The sequence below is a fragment of the Chamaea fasciata genome, unplaced genomic scaffold, assembly GCF_029207755.1.
Source record: "Chamaea fasciata isolate MVZ Bird 193981 ecotype frontalis unplaced genomic scaffold, bChaFas1.0.hap1 SCAF_13, whole genome shotgun sequence".
Lineage (NCBI taxonomy): Eukaryota > Metazoa > Chordata > Aves > Passeriformes > Sylviidae > Chamaea > Chamaea fasciata.
Window position 1 is genome coordinate 7,115,811 of NW_027094098.1, and position 16,321 is coordinate 7,132,131.

The 16,321-nt window shown below is 40.5% G+C and overlaps 1 protein-coding gene across 1 annotated transcript; it reads right to left on the bottom strand.

Annotated features, from left to right (window-relative positions):
• Positions 1-1,036: 1,036 nt before the first annotated feature.
• On the bottom strand, positions 1,037-15,181 carry CHDH (choline dehydrogenase). Its single transcript, XM_066195630.1, has 8 exons — positions 14,907-15,181; positions 10,887-11,687; positions 10,326-10,477; positions 7,393-7,522; positions 6,565-6,699; positions 5,269-5,411; positions 4,361-4,463; positions 1,037-3,774 (listed from the first exon to the last, which is right to left on the bottom strand). The coding sequence occupies exons 2-8, from the start codon at positions 11,632-11,634 to the stop codon at positions 3,356-3,358; spliced, it is 1,830 nt and encodes a 609-aa protein (XP_066051727.1). The 5' UTR covers positions 11,635-11,687; positions 14,907-15,181; the 3' UTR covers positions 1,037-3,355.
• Positions 15,182-16,321: the final 1,140 nt, after the last annotated feature.

A 16,321-nucleotide genomic window follows, 5' to 3' on the forward strand; every position in this document is an offset into this window, starting at 1 on the left:
AAAAATTGTAATAGTGTAATAAGATGTGCTTGTGTTCTCCCTCTTCATCTTAACTGTAATATAAAAAGTATTTAATTACTTTTATTATTTGATGATATATATTTTATATTGTTTAATATATTTATGCGTTTATTATTCCTCAAAATTTGTTTCTATCTTTATTTTATAGAAAATGCATATTCCAAGCCCACTTTTCCAGTGTTCATATAGCTGTCTAATTTGGTTGCAGACTAACTGACAGCAGACACTTGGAAAGGACTTTAATGTTGTGGCGTACAAAATCTTACATAAATTAAATACAGTGCAATTTTACAAATACTGCTCTATTCTGCTGCTTTGAAAAGCACTTCTCATACTGAAACAACTTGAGCTGAAATGTGTGTACAAATGTTTTTGGTCACTTTTCTTTCTTAATCTCATTGTCCCCAGCCAGAGACCTCCAACTACCTGGAGTATCTGCAGCAAGCCATTTCCATGGAGATGCTGGGGTTCTCCCTTGCACAGTACCATTGCTGGTCCAAGCCATGCTGGCAGGTCTAGTAATTCTTGAATCAAACAGCTTTTACAGTTAACTGGTTTTGAACACATAATGTATTATCTGTATATTTATATCTGGGCAGAATTGGGAATAACCACACTGTATTATTTTGTTACATAGGTAAAACTGTGGAATTACAACCTCAGTTCTGCAGTCCAATAAGGTGTAAAAGATGGTTAATTCTAGCTGTGAGACTGCCAGTGCCCCAAACGATGTGCTAGAATAACCTAGACGTCTTTTAAGGACTCTTTAGCAGACTTGACTCTGCTGAAGTCAGAAAAAATTTTAACAGGAATTCAGTGTCAGGAACCAGATACAACACAGGAGAAACTAATGGTAAAGTGATGCTACTTAAAGATTTCCCCAGGGCAACAAACCCTTCAGCACTGCATCAAAGGGATCTCATGAAGGAGCCTCAATATTCTACAGCAGTGAGGCTGGAGTTAATAAAGCAACTGTAGATCACAGCAATGAAAATGTTTAAGTGTTTAGAAGGGGAGGAATCTGCAAGATGTCTGAGGATGCCTAGAACTGCAAGAAAAGATGATGATGTTTCAGAAGAAATGCCCGATTATCTGATTTCTCAGTGCAGCAATGACTCCTGAACATAAGACACACGGATACCTAACCTTGCTATTTACTCTTTTTAGAGCTTGGCATAACAGCAGAGGAGAGGTCTGTGCATGTTCAGTGGTAAGTTATGTAAGCCAGTGGCTAGTTAATCCTCTGCAGTTGCATAATAACAATTCCCATCTTGCATGCCTGGAGTGGAAACCCACGTTTTGTGCAAATGCAGGAACTTCAGTATCTCATCATGCCAAATTGCCTCCATTCTCAACTGCACAGGACTGTGGTAAGTCTCACCAGTGTTTATAACTTAAAACATCCTTATTGTATTCCAAATGATAAATGACTAGAACTTACTGAATACCTTTAAAGAAAAATCTCACAAGCCTAAGTGCTGAGAAAGAATTATTTGCCATCAAGAGGTACAGAACATGCAGTCCATGCTTTTCTCAAAAAGTTGCCAGACAAATTGTCTCCTTAACTCAGCTAATCAATCATCTATGATGTGAAATATTCATGTTCTTCCCCTCATTTCAAAAGAATGCATAACATACATAGAAAGGGTTTACCTGCCTCCTTTTGGAGCAGAGTTCACTGTTATCATCTTCCATCTTCAGTGGTTTTGTTTGTGTTCATGCAGATGCTCTAAGGAATTAAGACCTTTCCTTCAGCAGAGCTTCCAGTCAGTGCCTGACAGAGAGCAGCACCAGGTACAAGTATCTGCCTTAAACATCTGCAGTTGTCCCTCCAGCCAACATCTGAGTCAGCAAGGTTTTCTACAGTCTGTTAAAATGGTGTAGAATTCCATGTTTTTTCTGAAAAAATGTTTATTCTCTTTACCACAAGTCCTGAGCAATCTAAGGCTACAGAAGCCTTTACTTCATGATTTGACATCTGCTTAGTCAGAAGTTACTTACAAATACTTAATAAGTACAAAATAATCAATGCAGTCAATTTCTTTCAGTGAGTTCAGTTTCTTTAGTTTTTTTTAATCAGTACCTGAAAGTTAGTTTGACTCTAGAAACAGCCATGAAAGCTCAAGTATCTTAGCTTACACATCTGAAAATTAAAAAAGCAAAGTTTTAAGTCCTAACTAGAATACAGCATTGGTTCACTGAATAAGATATTTGCCTTCTAATTTAAGAAGACCTCTTCCCATGTCAATATCTGATCTTATACAGTTATTTTGAGTAACATTTAATTTTAAATATAGTTTCGTTGTAATTTTTCTAAGTAAAATTTGAGTGATAGCAAGGCACCATTCAGAATATTTACTGATAAATATCTTTTGCAAACAATCATCAATCAATCAATCATTGCAAAGACCAATCACTTTAAGGATGTTATAGGAAGTGCAGATCTCTTACTGCGAGTGGTACAGCTACATCAGCTGAAATTGTGAGTAGAATTCTACTTAGCTCCTTGTGAAAAAAAAGCAAAACAAAACAAAATTTTCCAGTAGATTTTTATAAATATCAACTCCAGTTCTGCATTTTTTAGAAAAATAAGTTTCTGATAAATACACTGTATGTCTTCTCCCTGAATCCTATAGTTAGACACTGCTGAGCTTAGTGAAATCTAACTTTGAGTGAGGATTTGTAAACTGTGCATTCCTTTCATAAAAACGTTTGACAAACTGAGCACATTCAGGTTCCTCCCTTTCCTGTGAATTCTGATACCAACTAATTCAGCTCTTGGATATGAAATTGCCCTAAGTGCTTACATTTGCTTGACCATTCTTTGCAGGATGTGGTGATCACTGATTATCTGTTATCCTGGGTAACATTCTTATAGCAGTTAAAACTATTCAAATAACAATCATTTTCAAAACAGCACACATTAATCTCTTCCATTCCTCATGCAATCACATGGTATTTCTGGCTGGTGTGTACAACTCTTTTGTCATTTAGAAACAGCTTCTCCTAAACAGGAAATCTGAATTTACGACAAAAGGTCATATTTAACTAAATTTGTGATTCTTGGACTGTCCTGCACAGGCTCAGGAGCTGGACTCAGTGATCCTGATTGGTCCCTTCAACATTTTCTATGATTCTAAAATATGCAACTTAAGCCAGCTGATTAAAAACACAGTAGATAGTCTAATGCCAAAAAATTATTCAAGTTAATAGTTATTTTAATAGGATATGTTGTTTTGCATGATATTTATCATGTTGGCATGTTCAGTGTGAGATACCAACATGCTGATGAAAGCCTAAATAGCAAATGATATGAAGGGATGATAATATTTATTTATCTCTGTGTTTCCAAGGTCTTGGGCTTATATACAGGAACATTTTTCTCCTGAAGTGCTGGGAGACCCTTAATTATATCTGCAGCTTTTTCTGCTATCATGATAGTTGGGGCATTCAAGTTTCCAGTGACAACACTGGGCATTATTGAAGCATCAACTACTCTCAAGTTTTCAACACCAATGACTTTTGTTTGGGGATCCACTACAGCAGCGCTGTCTGAAGGCTGACCCATCTTACAGGTGCAGGAAGGATGATAAGCACTATCAGCTTTCTGCCTTATGAAATCATCTATTTCTTTGTCAGATTGAACATGATTTCCTGGTCGAACTTCAGGCCCACGAAATTTTTCGAAAGCTTTCTGAGCAAAGATCTCTCTGGTCAGCTTGACACACTGGCGGAACTCCCACAGATCTCTTTCTGTATAGAGAGAAAATACGAAAATTTTAAGTACACATTTAATTTACTGGTATATACAGAATGTAAACCAGAAGAAAGCAGCATTGCAGAAAAAAAGGCTAGAAGGAATGTCTCTCACTTCTTGCTGAAAGCCATAATAAAGCAGAATATTTTTCAAAGTCACAGATATTTACATTCACTGTGAACAAAACTGTCACTTATATTGGACAACCCCAAAAGGGAAGATGTGAATTATGAGGAATTGCACTTTATCTTGCTGTACCCACCATCTAGGAAAAGGAGAATAGTCTCAGCACAAAGAAGCAGAAGAAATTCATTCCTTCAGAAGCAGAGGTGGTGATGAAACAAACAGCAAGGCACAGCAGATACTGAGAATTCTGACTTCACCCCCAACAGGGAATTCTTTCCAGTTTACGCAGTGCTTTGCACAATCACCTCTTTTCATATTAGTTGACTTTTATAAGTGAGAAAGAAGTAATAATGTACCAAGCAGCACTTCTGAACTGGTGTTTAGTGGGCACAAAAATCAGCTACTGAAACAGGCAGGAAATAAGCTGACATCAGAGCAAGGAGAGGCTGCATTTACCTGTGGACAGGTAGTTGGGCTCAATGATGGGGTGGTCGTTTGGGTCTGAACTCTTCAGCTTCAGCCAGCCCACACTTGTGCTCCTCATGGGTCCCACGTGGACCTGCAACACCCACGCTGTACTTATGACACAATCCCACCAGATCTACTTCCAAATTCAGCATGGGGTTTTTGTTTCGTTTTTTGCAATTTAGACAGGCTTTACATATTCAGCAAATGTAAGCATTAACCAGAGATGGAAAATACCATTGCACATTTTTCCATTTTACATAATTTCTTTTGTAAATATGTAATTCCATTGCAGGGAGGAAGTATGGCTGTCTCATCAACTCACAGCTGTTCTTTTCATTTAAAATACAACCATTCCAATTTAGTGGTACCAGAGCACTCTACTACAAACAGCAACTGGACCAAATTATTATGTCTCTGAAGGAAAGAGATCAGCAAGGAAAAACATGTATATTCAGTGACAATTCCCCAGAATTAGCATTCAGAATTTTGGATCCAGATGACAGTCTAAAAAGGGGCTTGGATTTGTGCCAGTGAATAAATGAGTGTTTCTATACATTTGCACTTAAACCTTTGTCTGAACTGCAGTGGAACGGGGAACACCTTGTTCCACTGCAAAATTGTGTCCTAACCCACAGCACTAGGGCAATTCAGTAGAGTGAATACTTAATTCAATATTTGCCTTCTTTCCCAGAGATAAAAACTAACATAAGTTTGATGGCAATATCAAATAACAAGGCTGTGTTTTCTCCCCAATGAAGGAGATTAAGCAATCTATTTTATATTATACTGAACAAAGTATTTTTCAGTACACAGCCAAACTATCAACCTTTATAATGGAGCATAAACCTCCTTGCCAATGTCTACTAAACCTTACTGGAACATCCTATTCAGCTCACCTGGTAAGCTTCCATTGTGGAAGCAACTCGACCATGGTCAATCACTTGAGATGGAAGAAAGTGGAACTGAATGTCAGGGTGAGGAACCCCCGGTTCACTGCGGATGAAACCACCAGATTCTAAGTGGGAAGTGGCTCCCTCACCTAAAGAGTGTAAAGGAGAGAGAAGATGCCATTAAATACCTTGGTAGAGCAACACGTCCTCTTGTTTTTAACCCTTAGTTGCATGACTATGAATAATTTATATGTCCAGGGTCAATTGCAAGGAATGCAAATCCATTATGAACAGCCCATCACTTAAGCAGTGTGCATCACTTTCATCTGCTTTTTAATTCCTGGATAAATATAAATATGCATAACTTTGGGAATCCCACTGATCTGGAATGGAATGTTACAGTTATCTCACTGTAGCTGGCAGGCCAAGGGTCTGACTCCAGAAGCAAATTTGGATTCTGACAGGTGTGGAGGGAACTGTCTGCACATCCTGATATTCCTGCACTGTTCACACCCTGATGTGCACTCCAGTTATCCCATCAGTCACATGGGACAGGCAGAGCCAACCACAGTGCCTGAAGGGATTGATGAAAGCCCTGCAATGTGCCTTATGTTATTTTCATTTCTGTTTAAAACTGTAAGTTAGCCCTCAATACTTACTTGCGTGATAAAAAGCCACATACACCCAGAATAAGTTGCCAAATAATAATGTAATTCAGCAAGTGATGTAGAGCTCAACTTTGGCCAAGCTATTTAATTGACATCAAGGATTGTATTTACAGATTCTTTTTAAGGTACAACTTATGACTGAGGTACTGTAAAATGCATGGGTCATTTTAAGGCAAGTCAATTCACATTTGCTTGCAGGCCAAAATGATTCTGATCAGAGCAACCAACAAATTCTTTTGAGACAATTATTCAGAAAACTTAAATCAGTTGAACAATATGTTTTTATTGACATCGCATTGACTTAAAATAGAATATTTACTCCATCTTCTTTGCAAAAGCTTTTCTTAGTGGCACTGACTTTTAAATTTTTCTTTAGAATTTTTCTTTGTATGAGATATAGGAATGTTAAAAATGGTGTATAATAACCTCCTTCATTACCTGAGATATAAAAACTTTAAAATATTCTGGTACAGAAGAAAATAAATAGTTCAAATTCATTTGCAAGTTCCAGTCATTTCCCAGAGCATGAAAAAGATTACATATTAAGGCTCCCAGACTATAAAACTCACAGATAAAAGGTTGTCATAATTCTAAATGAGTCAGTGGTAGAATGATTGCATACTTTGCTTCATACCTGTAAATTTCCAAAGCCATTGGAGACCAATCTTCACCATGTTAAGTGGCTTTTGTGCAGTATATAGAGTAATAGGTTTGGTGCACTTTTGCTGGACATACACTTCTAAATGATCTTGAAGGTTCTGGCCTACTCCTGCAGGGGGTAGAGAGGGGGGAGGGAGAAGAAAGTGAGAGGAAAAAAGAGGTTATTTCACACAGAACAATTACCCACCATGTTTCAAGCAGAGAACATCTGAAGTAGGAACTAAACCAACTTCTTATAAGGGCAGTGATGACACAGACCAAGGCCATGAGTCACATCAGTCTTTTGCTCATATCAGAATAAAGTTTTACATAAAGACAGCATAACTAGAATGAAAATAGAAAGTAAAATGGCAGATATATCAGTTGTTCTAAAATTGCCAGATATGGCTTCTAAATACAGTGCTAACTTCTTTAGCTTTAAGGAAAAGTTCATGTTATTTCTTCTATATTTGAATACTTATGACGGTGGGAGTTTATACAATCTGTTGTGGATCAAAACTAAATCAAAACTCTTAATGAAAAGTGTGCTGCTTAACTATAAAAATATGCCTTCAGAAAGTCATTTTTCACTGTCAAATGTGGTGAAGAAAGAGTAGGAGTTTGTTGCTTAGTTCTAAAATCAATGCATGTTTCCACCGATTCGTATAAAATCAATACATCTTTCCACTGATTTGTAACAAACATGTTTTCAACATGTGTTTCATGACTTGACATAAAGAAAATTCAATTTAATGATTAAGTTAATTTACTGGTCGTTCAGTTGCATCCATAGGAGGATGAAAGAAGAAAGAAAAAAAATTACCAGGAAGATGGCAAACAACAGGGATCCCCAGTTTTTTTAGATCATCTGCATTTCCAATTCCAGACAACATAAGCAGCTGGGGAGAATTTATGGCACCTCCACTTAAAATAACTTCCTTATTGGCAAAAACCTAAAAGGAAATGAGCACAAAAGCCATAAGATTATTAAGCCTGAGCTGAATGCAAGCACCATCAGGGACTGCTCTTTGGATAAGCTGTTCTGATCCAGATTAGACACCCTTCCCTCACATTTTCCTCATTGAAATGTATTCCTGTCTTGTCAGAATTTTCCACAGAGAGAAGTAATCAAGCTTTTACTTTGATCATTCCTGTATTTATTCCCATCTTTACAATCCATTCAAACTGTGTGGTACAAACACATTCAGCCCAGCCCCTATCCTACTTGCCAGGGGAGGAGTACCTGTGGCACTGGGATCAGGCAGCTAAGCTTCTCTGCCATTTCCAGTAACCCTTTATGAATTAAAACTGAAATTCCTAAGGAAGATTTGGAATTCACAGACATGGTAACTCAAAAATTCTCAAGAGCTTATATATATATATATATATATATATATATATTTTTTTTTTTAATTCAACCAAAGCTAAAGTTTGATTTCTTAACTCGTGGTAGTCCTCAAAAGCCCTCCCATCCACTAAAGTACTACTGATAAAATTGACTGCAGGCATGGAATGAATTTTTTTTTTGCTGACAGTCTTTTCATCAAATGGTTTGGTGTGAGCCCTGAGCTGGTCATGATCTAGGCTGCTAAATTATTCCTCTGCCTTTGAGTCAGAGTTTTAACAGATTAGCATGGAACGCATATTAACTTGTAATCCTGTCCTTTTTGAATGATACCTCAGCTATACAGAATGATGGCAAATGAGATTGTTGCCACAGTAACATTCAAGTGTAATAACAATAAAAAGCATTTTCACACTATTTATCTGATATGGCCAACAGATGGCCAGTGCTCTTATCTTTTATTTGTTGTTTGCTCTGGGCAATCATTAGTATGTTAAGACTAATAAACACCATATCAGAGCCTGTTGAATCAATACTTGGAGCTGTATATTGCATGTTATACAAACTTACTTAACTTTTCTATGGTACACACAGAGCTGGTACCAGTTTGTTCAGAGCAGCATTCAAATGACACTTGCTCAGTCTAAACCCACTGCAAAGTCAGCACTGTAGTTATTCCTAGCCCACACAAAGTTTTGCATGTCACAGCTAACATGCTAAGAGGAAAAAGTGACTTTGATACACTTTTGTTTGGCTTAGTCTATAATACATTAAATTTTTTTCATCCTTTATATGGAATGTCAATATACTTTTCTGCTTGATTCTGAACTTAAAAACTCCAGGAATGTTCAGTCTACCTTTCCTACTTGTGTCACAGGGCTTACTGGAGTCCTGGGAGATCTCTAGGACTTCAGTATTAGACAAATAACAAGTCACTGGCTGGTGAATAGGTTTTGAATAATTTTTGAATCAGGTCTTGGTGATCTTTTCACTTTGCTGATGACTGACGTAAAAGAGATTCTATCTAAAACAGACTGTAAAAACAAAAACACTTTAATGTACTCAATTGCTTCATCTTGATGTTCATAATGCAATAAAATTATTAGCTCTTCCATCCTGACAGGTATAAAATTTTCCAGAAAGTAAAAGCAGACTAATCCTGCAGTTTTGATGCTGGGGGAGGGGGGAGGGGAAGAGAAGGAAGGGAAGTACTTTTAAGGTGTTATTTTGTACAATACATGATAGAAATATATATTATTCACTATGTATAAATCATACAAATATTAGTATGTATGAAAATTCATAGCAATTGAAGAATTTCACAATTAAATGGTCCAGTGTTCAGAAAGTCTTTGATCATGTGTAATTGGGTTTTCAAGACTTTCTTCAACAAAATTGATCTTGATAATGGCACAAGAACAGCAATTAGAGGTACTGTTTTCACAAAATTTTAATAGCTTATGAAATCAGTTAAAGGTTCTGCAACTTTTGTTTCACATTGGTAAAATTGTTATCATTTGCAATCCAATTAAAAGCAGCAGATCTAATGTGTGCTTTAGAAAATCAAAGAACAGATTATTTACACTGCATTTTAACTTCTGGCAGGTGCTCAGTCACAGAACTTGTCTGCTGAGTTTTATAAAGCTTACTGAACTCAAACCACCCAAATTTGTACTTAAGTCTCTCTAGGATATTATTATTACACTTTGTTTTATAATCATCTGTGACTAAATATCTTAAGTTATTAGCATACAAGCCCCTTTTGGTCAATATCCTAGTTACAGACTAGTCCATAATCAGCTGTTAAGGCAAGTAAGGATGGTTTAGGTCTTACAGAAGTCAATGGATTGAAAGAGACATAAAATGAACCAATTATCCACTGAATTTTGTAATGGCAATTCAAGCTTCCTTCCACACAATCACATTTTCAGTGGAAGTTTGACTGAAACTAAGAAATATTCATCCCACAGCCAACCATAAGGCAAGATTTGTCATTTATCCCTTGAGTCATTCAGATTTCAATATCTGGCTTTTACAGATTTTCCTCTGCCAGAATTGTTTTTCAGAAACATCCCCATTGCAGCCCTCTGGTCAATGTGCTGGGACAGGGCATGGTTGCACCACAGGCTCCAGTCAGACTTCTCACACAACACTGTAACATCAAGTCATGGAGTGTGCCCACAGCACTGGGAGATGGATATGTGATAATGAAGTTAATCTCTAAATCAATACAACTGGAATATCATCTTCTGTAAAATAACTGACAAGGAATCATGTACTGTAAGAAACAACCTCTAAAAAATGAACATTTTGCACAGTAAAGTGCCATTTTAGTAGACTTTAAACTATATATAGATATTTAGTTTATTTTTGATTCATACCTTTCATACTGGAAATTGAAAATCTCTTACCTTTTTCCTTTGCCCATTTTTCACATACTCAACACCAATGCATTTTGTTCCTTGGAACAAGATTTTTGTTACAAGTGTCTTCTCTGCAACTGAGAAATTTGGGCGTGATATGGCTGGGCGAAGATAAGCACTAGCTGTGCTCCATCTTTGACCTACAATGTATATTTACGTTAAACATCAAAATAGTCATGCTCAGTATGCTTCAGATTTTGGCCAATAATCACCAGGATGCCTACAGAGGGAAAGTCTTCATAGAATTTATAGAGTTCAAAGCAAATGTGATTTGATATAATAATTAAAGATATTATTTTAACATAACAAATTTCACAATGACATAATTTAACTGTGAATCAGGACTTTCCTACCAATGCAACTTGCAATGAAATACACAGTACATTGATGGCACGCTGCTGAGAAATGAATAGGGTGTAAATACAGAGTGCCACAGCTGGGTAGTAACCTAAACACTCAAATGGCATTCAGTGCAGATTGTACGTCCATATTTCAAATTTATTTCTGGGTCAGAAATCGAAATTACTTGAGGACCCCTTTATGGTTTACCTTGGTGTATAGTCATGTCCATCCAGCCAAAGCCTTCCTGCTGATAGCCATTCATGTCATCTGTGAAGGGATACCCAGCTTGCTGGGCTGCCTCCAGGAATGCCTGATGAAGAGGATGGTTTGTTTTCCCTCTTGACACGTGCAGGGGGCCACTCCCACCTCTGTACTGATCCGGCCCCAGTTCGTGTGTCTGTGCCTTCTTAAAATAGGGCAGGCAGTGCTCATAGTCCCAGCCCAGAGCGCCCTGCCTGCTCCAGCGGTTGTAATCCTCGGCGTGCCCGCGGATGTAGACCATGGCATTGAGGGAGGAGGAGCCGCCCCACACCCTGCCCCGGGGCCAGTACATCACCCGGTTATCCATGTGCCTCTGCGGGGTGGTGTGGTAGTACCAGTTGTATTTCTCATCGCAGAGGTTGTACGTTAGGGCAGCGGGCATGTGAATCTTCCACATCAGCCTTACGCTGCCTAGCAGGGTATCTTTAGGGCCTGCTTCCAACAGCAGCACAGTGCTCTGCGGGTCTTCCGTCAGCCTGTTGGCCAACACACAGCCCGCTGATCCAGCCCCCACGATGATGTAATTGTAAGAGTTTGCCTTTTCAGAGCTCAGCTGAGATGACGCTCGTGAAATTTTGAATTGTTGTTCATGGATGCCCAACGTGTTCTTTAATGTGTGTATTTTAAGCAGGCTTCCTGCTACTCTGCACATCGCAGGACTGTGACATTTAAATCCTTTCATTAAATATGACATCTTTACTGATAGTCACTCTTGCAGAATTTCTGACAAAAATCCAGTACTTTGCCCTAGAAAAAACCACGAAGATACTAATTAAGATGTAAGAATTACTACTTCTAAAATGTCAGTAATTTTCAGGTGACAGTGATATAGTTTACCCATTTTCACTACCCAAAAAGTTAACAACGGCAATAAACCAGTAAACATTTACTGTCTTATTATTCTTTTAATGCAGCCTATGCAGCAGTCAAATGTACTATTCTGTATCACATGGAGTCTGATTTTGATTTGCTTATGATTCCTGAGACAGATAAAGATTTTCAAGTATTTGCCAAACCCATAAGAGGTGGAAATGGTTCTGCATTCCTTCTAGTCTTTCTTTATCCACTTCTAATAGGTGAACAATTTCAAAAACTTCTCTGTAAGTCTGTGACAGTGATATCACACAAGGCAATTCATAGTGGAAATGATGAGTATGCTCACTGCACATTCTGCCAGAGAGTGTCTCCACAAAACAAATGTGTAACAAACTCATTTCCAGCTATCCCCCAGGTGAAAACTGCTGGATTTGCAGGTGTTCCTCCTAACACAGGAAAAGCAAAATTTGTTCATCTGTGCCTTTCTACCTTGCTACTAAACCCCAGATGCATGAGTGCTCCAAGTAGTCACAATCGAACACCACCAGATCCTTAGGCTGAGTAGAAATGGAAAGATTTTTCACTTTCAGAAAAGCCTGTGAGCCTTGGAAGCACCACAGGTTTAGCTCTGTGTTGTAGTGGCTCAGGCACAGGGACTCAGTGCCAGATTTTCTATGTGTCACAGGTACTGATCCTGCTGGCCAGCCTGAAGGGTTTCTCCTGCTCTCTCCCCTGAAACCATTCCTTTTGGGTCTAAACAATTAGTGAAATGGGGTATCCTTGGATTGTAATGACATTTCTCCTTGGCCCATGACTTCTGTTGAAGCCGTTGTCATGTATTCTAGAGACAGTGACTTATCCAGGGTCCATTACACCTATCTCTTCCAGCACTGCCCAGCTGAAAGAGATAAGCAAGCATTCTCCTGAAATACATTGAATCCTCTGTAACAAAATTACGTGTAAATTGCTGATAAATGTTAAAAATTTTCCATGCACAATTACCATTTTATACACAATCTCATTTGCAAAAGTATATTCCTTTACTCTTGAGGAACAGATGCGAAGAACCATAACCCTCTGACTTCTCTTCGGAAAACTTGTAATAAACTTGTCTGGGGCTGTACAAACGCCAAAACTTCCAAATGAACAACCAGCCACAGAGAACAATTCGTTCTGTAAAGAAAAAAGATGCTGGGGCTATGTCTGAGCCTGAAGTTAACAAAGTTCACACAGCTGATTCTCCTCACATAGATAATTCAAAACTGTTCCCAGCTGAAGATGGGGATGTGTTGGGTTTTTTTAGCAGGTGAAGTCTATTAAAGGATTCTTTCTTGAAGAAAAAGGTTTATCAGCTTCTTGTGATGCAGCACAGGATGCAAAGGTAGACAGCTTTTTACTTGTTTTGGTTGTGATGAAGTGGGTTATGGTTTTGTGGTACCTGTGTTTAACCTGCAAAACTGGTGGGCCACAGGACTTTATTGATCCAGGAGCAGCAGATTGATGAAGGGTTGGTAGAATATGGGCCTGGGCCCTGATAATCTGGGAAAGATACTCTGTCCCAGTAGGGAACTATAGTTTTATGGCAAAGTCCTCTAAATGTTGCAGTGACTGTGTCAAAAGGAAAGAGGTAGAAGTAGGGAGGTTTATACATTGTGGTCCTACGGGGATGCTCTGTACCCACTACCAACAACAACAACAAAAATCTTTTGGACCTTACTGGATGTTACTGAGTGTCTTTATCTGGGTTCCTTCCATATCATGACCTCTTTATGAGCATGTAGTAAAAAGTTCCTCAGTAATCAGTGAGCAGACTTGCAGAAATGCATACGACAGCAACATAAAATACATTCCCCGTATTGCAGTAGGACTTCCAAATCTGGGGCTTGTTTTAAAAAAGTTTGTATTTTTGAAGCTGCTATTCAGCAGGGCATATGGCTGGTGGCCCTCCAAGACTGAGGAGAGCAGGAGCATTTCAGCAGGAAAATTCTGTTGCTACAATACAATAATACAGTTAATCATACACTGGTTAGCTAGAGGTGGGTAGTGGAATTCTGAAACCAAGTGTTAGGGCTCCTTGTGCCATTGTAACACATTTCTGCAGTATCAGGCTGATATAATCCATGGGTACCTACAATTGTAACTCTATCTGGCATCATATGTGAAAACAGACTTCTCTAAGGGACTAAGGACAGGGCACCCTCTGCCTGGGAGAGAAGGCTGAACTGCCAACCAAGAAAGCTAAACCTAATGTTCCTTCTAAGTAACTTAAGTAGTGTATTTTAAATCTTCTGCACCCTATATTTTTCAGCTATATAGTTAGATGCTATTTCATGGTTTTCTTTGCATTTTGTTGTTGTTTTACTTCAAATGGAACAGGACTGGCAGAATAACATCTGAGAGAATTTTTATCTTGCAAAGAGAGCTGACAGTGAAGTCAGTCAGTAGTGTCCTGGCCATAACAGTCAAGTGACTTTGACAGTCAGTGTGTAGATGATTCACAAACCTTGGTACTTTTGAGTTCTGAAGTGCAGAGGTCAAAAATCAAGTCACTCTGATTTTTATAAATCTAGCACACGTTTTGATTGAATGGATTAAAACACTAGTTTCAATGGACTAAAATGCTAGTTTCAATGCACAGTTCTTTTTGCCGTATTGATTCACATCCACTCTCCACTTTCAGTGGTCCCTCTGCATGAGCACTATCCTACCCCATTTTTTCTAAACTGATCTTGAAACAAAAAGGAGAGGATCATTGTGCCTGAAACACTTACTCCCCGTTCTGTTGACAGAGGAGAAACAGAATATCCTCTTTAGCAGATGTAAAACATCGCTCTCTCCCAGAGGTGTCCACAGCATAGACAACACACAATGTAGCGGAGCAATGGGGCTTTGTCAGGACATTAACCCTCTATGTTACCACCAAGTGCTGTGGGGCCTGACTGTGTAAAGTGCAGGAGGAAAAGCTCCTCAGGCTAAAGCAGATCGTGCTGTTTGTTTGTTTTTCCCTGCTGTAACAGGTTTAAATGTATCTCCTGCAGAATGTTTTGGACTAACGACCCCTTCAATCCTGTTAGGGAGAAAGTTCATTCACTTTCAAAAACTTGGTGGTGAGTTTCATTTCCAGGGCTGAAAGCGTTCAAGCCGACTTACCTCGCCGCTTCCTCCTCTGTGCACGAGTGTGAGCTCCGGCTGCTCCGGGGCCGCCCGCGACCCCGCTCTGGGGGCTCCTGAACCGGACCGGCACCGCGGCCGCTCCCGCCCGGCCGCCCGAGCAGGAGGGAGACGGCTGTGTCGTGGTCCCCTCCGCAGGACGGGGCACCCACAGGCCGCGTCCCGCCCAGCCCAGGCCGCGGAGGCCGCTCGTGTGCGGGGGCTGCCGCCGACCCTCGGCAGCCACCGCCCAGCCCGGCGGGCGGAGCGCGGGGTGGGCCCTGGCAGCGCGGGGGCGAGTGCGGGCTGAGGAGGAGAGCCCCGCGGGAGGCAGGGCAGGAGCGCGGCTGGGACTTCCCGGAACGCACCCTTTGGCCGCTCTGCAGGATGTGCCAGAGCGGCTTCGCACCGTTTCGAAAGCGCCCAGAGGGGCAGCGGCCGAAGTCCTCAGCCTCGCCCATCCCGCCGGAGTCCCCGGGCGGCTGCGCTGCCCCGCCGCTCCCGCACCCCGCCGGGACGGGGCTGCCAGCTCCCCCAGCGCCACCGGGACGGGGCTGCCAGCTCCCCCAGCGCCACCGGGACGGGGCTGCCAGCTCCCCCAGCGCCACCGGGACGGGGCTGCCAGCTCCCCCAGCGCCACCGGGACGGGGCTGCCAGCTCCGCCAAGTTCCCCCGGGACAGGGCTGCCAGCTCCGCCCCGGAACGCCGGGGCACGGGGCAGACCCAGTCCCGCACTGAGGTGACCCCACTCCGCTCCTTCCCGGAGCGCTCCAATTTCTTCACCCCGTTCTTAGTGGGGCGGTAAAAACGTTTCCCCCACCCTTGGCTGCGAAAACGCTTTCCAGTGGGAGCACTGGGAGCTGCAGCGCGGCTGGGGATGAAACCGCAGGTGTCCCCGCTCCGTGCCCGTGCCTCGCTGTCCCCGGCACTGACAGGAGGTATCTCTGTGTGTATGAGCGCTGGGCGCAGTGCTCGAAGGCAGCCCGTGAAAGTTTTATGCTTATTAGAGTAATGCCGCACTTCAGGAATTAGTTATTTTGTAGCTCTTACTCCGGGTAAAAGTATAAACAAAAAGGAAGAGAGATAAGATGATGACTGATGAAACATCAGGTTGGAGGGGGAGGTACATTCCGGTAACACGGGAGGAAGTGGCAGGGACCAGATTCAGACTGATATGCTTTGTTTCTGTCGAAGTAGGGAAGACAATTAAATAATTTATGTAAATTAATCAACAACTCCAATATTGATGATGAATCATTTTGCATTGCTTTTTAGCACACTTTCTATGTATGGATGTTGAAATTATTTCCAATAATTCTGTGTGCGTTTTCTCTAAATTCTAATAAAACCACATAAATTAATCTATAAATACCACATATTGGTATTATTATGACAACTATAAATAGCTTTTAGAG